The following is a 6467-nucleotide window of genomic DNA, read 5'->3' as shown; positions in this document are numbered from 1 at the left end:
ACCACAGGCAGGAGAGGCTAAGATTAGCTTTTACACATTAGCCTGGTGGATGTTCTTACACAGTTATACCACCACCAAAACAAATGCATTTACCTTCAATGACACGGTTGTCAGGAAAAATGTGGAACTGAATCATCTCAACACGAAATGCCAGAGCAAGTTGGTTACATTAAGTTTCTGCAGCAAACCCTTATAATTTAGTAGCTGTCGTGTCACATTTAGGGCACAATATATACAACTAGTGTTTAAAAATAAAACACACTTACGCATTTTGGTACTAGAATCGACAGCATGTTTCTAAGAGTCTCTTAGAACTGTAAATATTTGCTTTGGACCAAGTCAAATTAACCAGAAAACAATGTTTGACTTATGATTCATATCTGGGCTTGTGCTTATACACAGAAAAGTCTTTCAATTTGACCTTTTGATTATCAGGGCATCCACAGAAGCCCATTTGTTGTACAATACTAAAGAGTGCAAGGCTGCTGCAGAGGACAAACAAGAATCAAAAGCTTACGTATGTTTATGGTCACGGAGCCAGACTCGGATCAAAATCAGACCAGTTGACCATCAGATGAAACATTTAACACTTGGTTAACCTTGAACACTGCCCAACGAAACCTTAAGCATTTCAAGTTGTCAGTAAAGCCAGTGCACTGACACCTAGGAGCTACTGTAGGCGCAGGGATACTTAATCAATACACAAATCAACAACAGTATCTATTCTTGATTTGAATCTATGTGACTGTGCAATTAGAGGCGTACATGTCATTTGTGTGTAAGAAAAGTAGACCGTTTACTTGGAAATAAGAACAGAAGAAGGAAGTGGTGACACAGTTTAAACAGGGTCTCTCAACATGCCACATGAAGTTCACACCTGACTGACTGGTTGACTGCAGGGTAGAGCACAGAGGACTGTCAGGCCTGTTGACGACACAGCATGTACATTCAGGATGCATCACAAAACAACACTTGCCACTTGCTTTCTCCTTAAATCTGTTAGTAGTGCTTCTTTAAACAGAATATGTTGCTGTGACAGATTTCAGGGAGACACAGCCCCCACAGCGAAGACAGAGGAGAGGGTGGGGGGTGCTCAGCAGAACAAGCGCATTAGGGTGAAGTTTCCACTGCTAATGACTCAAGTTAGCATTTGTAAAAAAAAACAAAAAAAAAAACACACACTCATCACTAGTTGTTTGCAAAGGAGCGATTTCAGAAGAGCCAGGCTGTGGGGCTGCGGGGAGAGTTCAGGGACAAGAGTACGTCAGCTCAGTTCAGGGTCCGAATGGTTTCAACAAGCTCCGGTTTGAGAAGGGTGGGGCTCTTTCCACCTGCGGCTGCAATATCCGCCTGCACAGCTGCATCCCAGGCGAAGGTGAGCAGAGCTGCAGGGACCTAAGAAAAACAAACCAACACACAGAAAGGAAAACACACAGACATTTAAATATTTTGACAGACAAATGACTGGCACTAATCATCAGGGCCAAAAGGTGTTCAATATACAATATGTGAAATATTATAAGATACATTTTCAAATGACAAATCTGATCATTTCAGGCAACCCCATTTGAATTCCAGGTGACCCAACATGGGGTCCCGACCCCAAGGTTGAAAAATACTGATAGATAGATAGATCATAAAAGGTGGTCTAAATTGTTCTCACAGCCACTGATTTAGCAAACACTGCTCAAAGTGCATGTGTTGGGACTACTTTTAGTGGCGCATAAATACACATTTGTAGCTCTAGTAGTACAGCATATTGTACTGAATAAAAACAGTCAAAACTGCAATGTCCATGTTCATAATACTAGAGGGACACGTGAGCCTGTCCAACAATCTGTTACTATGTGAGGCCAGTTTCCTGAGCTGTATGCTGTTTCAACTCACCAAGTTTCTTTCTGCGAGAGCGACTTCTTCAGCCTCCTCTAGTTTTTGTCCTCCAGGAGCGATGAGCTCAAAGGGCTGCCACCCGTCCACCAGGGACTCCCGCATGAATCCAAACAACACAGGCAGCCGATCCCACGCATAGAAAGTCCCTAGGGTCACAACGAGTGTTCACTGACTCACTGACATACGAATGAGGGCTAACAATAGTAATAATATTGATTAAAGTACATCTTCTTACCTTGCAGCAGGTTTCCATCTGGCAGTCTGATCCTGAGCAGGGTGTAGTTATATTTCCTTCTCTCCCTCTGCTCCTCTTTCTCCCTCATGGCTTTTGTGCGCAGCATGGCGTTTTTCTCCACTAAATCACTCCTAAAAAAAACACACACACAAAAAAAAACACTGGGCGTTGAGTGCAGGCTCACTGACAGGACAGAATCTGCTGATGGACAAACACTAACAGACCATGGTAATAGGAGGTGGATGTGATGCATACTTAGGTATTTTCTGGCCAGAATCAGACATGATTGTAGTTTTGTAGTTGTCTTATGGCAAAACAATGCATAGCGAACAAGTGAACCAAAAGATTTTGTTTTAGCCTTCACCTATTGGCAAAAATGTGTTGCAATGCAGTCTTTAAACCGTCCTTCATCAGTAGACTTTGCTTATTTGACATAAGCTGTGTGTGAATCCAGTCTGTTTACTCATGTATCTGGAGCAAACAGGGGGGTCTGTACCTCTGCTGTTGCTCCTTCTTCAGCTCCTCTGACGTCAGGTTGTAGAACTCTGGCGGCAGCTCGAAGCGCTGGGCGTCGGTCGTCGGTCTGAAAGCTTGAGGCTGCCGGTCCAGCTGAGCTCTGACCGGCTCTCCTCGCTGCAGTCGATCCCTCCGCTCCTTCATCAGCTCCAGGGCGTCAGGGCTCTGCTCCGGTAACACCAGGAACTCCTCTTCCTCCTCTGAACTCCAGGAAAGGATGATTGTGTTTGTCAGGTTGATTTTTTGAAAAGCCACTGGCTGGTATTTATCAAAAGCACCATCATTTATTTTTTAATTCACCTTGACCGTCTACAGGAAACGTGACGCTTATGAAGCCCAGAGCCTCCAGGAACTCTCTACTGCCCTCCACACTACGTAGTTTCTCCTGAAATAAAAACAAAAGGAGAAATGAGCTAAAAGAAATGCAAAAAATCTTCTTCATCTTTCCCCATTAAATTGGTTTTAAAAAAAAATCTGAATCCAGTTACTTACATACATACCTGAAACACCTTGTTGCTGAGTTTAATCTTCCTGTACTTCTCCTCCGTGGGACACTTACATATATTTTCCACATATCTGTTGACAAAACAATGAGCACATGTGAAATAACAGGATTTTTGGGAATATTAAGTTGACATAGAGACTGAACTCTGACAGATCAGTTAAGAAACAGAGTCAGTCTTAGTTGTACATAATAACACAATCTGTCTTATGTCTTACTTGCTTATAATGTCCACAGCAGCCTTCACTTTGTCTTTGTCTTTGTTAAATGTGTGCATCATCATAACAGAGGCCTCAACTGCATCCTCCTCGAACCTCTACCAGTGCAAACAGAGTGAGTGTTTTATCAACAGCACCAGCTGACATTATCATTTCATCTCATACAAACTTAAAGCGCATTCCAGTTCAAACTAAAACAAGAACAAGTGATGCTATGTTTGGACGTACCATTAAAATGGCCTCTTTAATGTGTACTTCCCTCTCACTCTTGGTTAAAGTGGCTCCTGTTAGGGGACAGGTGAAATACACACCTGACACTGAGAGACAGGAAGGATCTGTCACTGGCACTTTGGATCCCTGGAGAGAAATTGCCATTCACTGGTATCATCAGACTAAATACTTGTCACTGTAGGTATATAATCTTTAAATGTGTAATTTTAAAGACCTTGATTTCACCAAATAAATCAGTATCTTACATACCTCTGCTGCAGCTGCCTTTTCTTTTCCAGCTTGAGCAGCCGCCTCTGCCTGCAGTTCCTTTTTAACTATGAGAAAACACAGACATGTATGATAAGCAGTTATAAAGTGGGTTGATTCTTTAATCAAACTCTCATCAATCAGCCTGACAAGATGACCACAAATGACTACAATGACTCTATAGACTATTATCCAATAACACATTCAAATGCAGCTCAGCAGCCATAATCATTCTCCATCAATTTGATAGTTTAGACATCTTAAATAATGTCAGACAACACACAAAGCAAAGGGGTTAAAGAGGAACAATGCAAGTCTGGTCGCTTTTCTGTTGCTTTGCTAACCCTCCTCCTGGCCATGTGCATTTGTTTACAACGGTGCTGGTGAGAAATCAATCAACAGAGGGGTACATAACGTTAGATATATATTTGTGTTGTCTTATCTGTCTTAAACAAGTGATTACAAGTTACGGGGGCGTTTGTGTCGTGGTGCCTGCTGAGACAAAAACTGGGACACAGGGGCGGTGGCGTTGATGTTACAAGGTTGGTTTTCAGCTCAGAGACGCTAGATGGAAGGCAGAGAGCCTTCATTCTTCCTGTAACAAGTTATTTATTAAACCATCACAATTACTCCAAAGCTGTTTAATTAAGGTAAAAAAAAAAAGTAGCATAGTTAAGATAGTTCCTCTTTCATTCTTTGCATTTTTGCAGCCTGCAGTAGAGTAGCAAACAAAATGTGTCCGGGTCACACAGTCACTGTGTAAAGCAGGTAATGCAGGTTATTGAAGTTGTCCTAAATAATTATGTATTTTCTTCAAAGCACATTTAACAACCCATCCAACGACCCTGTGCACTGTGCACTTATCTGAAATGACTTAAACATAGCAACATTACTCAAAGTATGAGTTTTAGGTGTCAGCAGCCACCGCCCAGAGTGATTCAGGGCACTGTGCATCATCAGCCGGTCTCACCCTGGTTCCTGATGGCGTCCTGAGAGGTGTGCACCTTGGGCCGGGACTGCTGCTCGATCCGGGCCAGAGCTGCGGCCCCAGCTCTCTGTGCTCCCTCGCTGGGAGCATGGCGGTTGTGTTTGCCACTGGAGCTGCTCTGCAAAGCATCGGGTTTGGCGCTGTGGGGAGTTTTATTGAGCACAGAGGTGAGGCATACTGTCTGGGACCATGATGGCCCTTAAAACTCCCTCCTCCCCTCCCCTCCCCATAGTGGAGCTATAACCCCGGCTCTCTGTCACCGACACAGACACCAGGTTATCTCTGGAGCTGTTTGATCCTGGCTGGTTAGGTCAACATCACAAGAAGCACCACAGTCTCTATAATCTTGTTCAAGGATTAGCCGCTAGCTGCTCTGAAATTAGCTGGACGCCTCTGAACGTGGGCTGACTGTTACATAATATATCTGCGCACACACACACTGACAGTGAAACCCACTGCTCAACATTGTTCCAGTTTTCATACGTGCTTGTAGCCACCCAGTGACCATTAATGACCACGGCTGTCTCTCAGTTGACAGTTTAGTTTAGCTTAGCCAGCTAGCTGTGTGGCTGTCTGTGGTTAGCGTTAGTTAGGCTGATGAATAAACAACTTTGCCACTTGCCTGGTGTCTTCTGTCAGCTTCTTCCCAGGTCCCGCCGACTTGAATTTAATGTCTTTCTTAAAGTCATCAAAAAACTTCTTCATTTCCGACTGCTGTGGGTGTAAATGTGGCCGTGAAGACAGAGCACCTAGCCAGCCTGAGCTAGGAGGAGGAAGACCAAAACAAAAAACTGCCTCTGCTCGGTGACAAACTGCTTCCGCCTCACAGATGGTGGTGTCGCCCCCGTGTGGCCGACGGCAACACTGACACATAACAGGTTTTGGTTTTGGAGCTGTCAAATGATAGCCTAGAAATCTACGCACCCTAGCGGCAGAAAATATATTTGCTCCGTATAGTCTGGCTTGTCAGGCTAGTCAAATGATTTATTTTTCTGACATTTAAACTTAGAAAACGTAATCATTTAACATATTTGCTATACATTAAACAAAATAAAGGGCAGGACATTTTTTAAAAGCATATTTTCGTCACTGGTCTTAACCTACCATTTTGGCAAAAAATAAATAAAGACTTTCCTAAAATTTCCTCAACACCTATGACCGTAACCAGAACATTTCTGATGACTGACACGATGGATTTCCAATCACCCCCTCTACATAGATCCTTAGGAAAAAGGAGGACAAATCATACTGATGCCACCAATATAATTTGAAAAGACAGTTTTGTAATGCAGACAGTAGTGGCATAAATCCAGGAAACCACTACTTTAATGAAATGTTCTATTCTATTCTATTTCTTTGGTTTTGTATGTCTTCTACATTGTATGTTTGATTATTGCAGTGAAAACTATAAACAAAATAAGTTTTTGACTTCAGAATACAGCACTCATACAATTATTAGCTGTGGAGTGGAGTACAAATACTGAAAGAAGAATACCTAAGTGCAATACTCAGGTAGATGTACTTTAAAAACATCAGGCTGTTCTCTCACTGAACAGAGGAGGAGGGGGGTGGTACCATGGTTGTATTATATTTGACTCCTGTATGAGAGACAAGAAAACAGACAGTGCAGGAGAGTCATTT

General features: G+C 42.8%; 1 protein-coding gene across 1 annotated transcript; it reads right to left on the bottom strand.

Annotated features, from left to right (window-relative positions):
- Positions 1-303: 303 nt before the first annotated feature.
- Positions 304-5629, bottom strand: ubxn6 (UBX domain protein 6). The gene is made up of 11 exons (XM_085773860.1): positions 5449-5629; positions 4809-4966; positions 3842-3906; positions 3590-3718; positions 3362-3459; positions 3142-3217; positions 2942-3026; positions 2622-2841; positions 2126-2256; positions 1888-2036; positions 304-1395 (listed from the first exon to the last, which is right to left on the bottom strand). Exons 1-11 carry the CDS (start codon positions 5529-5531, stop codon positions 1270-1272), a joined length of 1320 nt encoding a protein of 439 aa, XP_085629986.1. The 5' UTR covers positions 5532-5629; the 3' UTR covers positions 304-1269.
- Positions 5630-6467: the final 838 nt, after the last annotated feature.

Source organism: Trachurus japonicus, chromosome 4 (assembly GCF_045865225.1).
Source record: "Trachurus japonicus isolate A0001 chromosome 4, Traja_1.0".
Classification (NCBI taxonomy): Eukaryota; Metazoa; Chordata; class Actinopteri; order Carangiformes; family Carangidae; genus Trachurus; species Trachurus japonicus.
Note: the sequence above shows the minus strand (reverse complement) of the source record. Positions and strands in the feature narration are given on the sequence as shown.

What these genes read in the sequence shown, in the direction of transcription:
- ubxn6 (XM_085773860.1), bottom strand. Translation starts at nt 5,531, where the DNA reads ATGAAGAAGTTTTTTGATGACTTTAAGAAAGACATTAAATTCAAGTCG. An exon ending in AAGCTGACAGAAGACACCAG is followed by an intron (nt 4,967 to 5,448) that starts GCAAGTGGCAAA and finishes AACTCCCCACAG; the next exon opens with CGCCAAACCCGATGCTTTGC. An exon ending in CTCTCGCAGAAAGAAACTTG is followed by an intron (nt 1,396 to 1,887) that starts GTGAGTTGAAAC and finishes TGTTTTTCTTAG; the next exon opens with GTCCCTGCAGCTCTGCTCAC.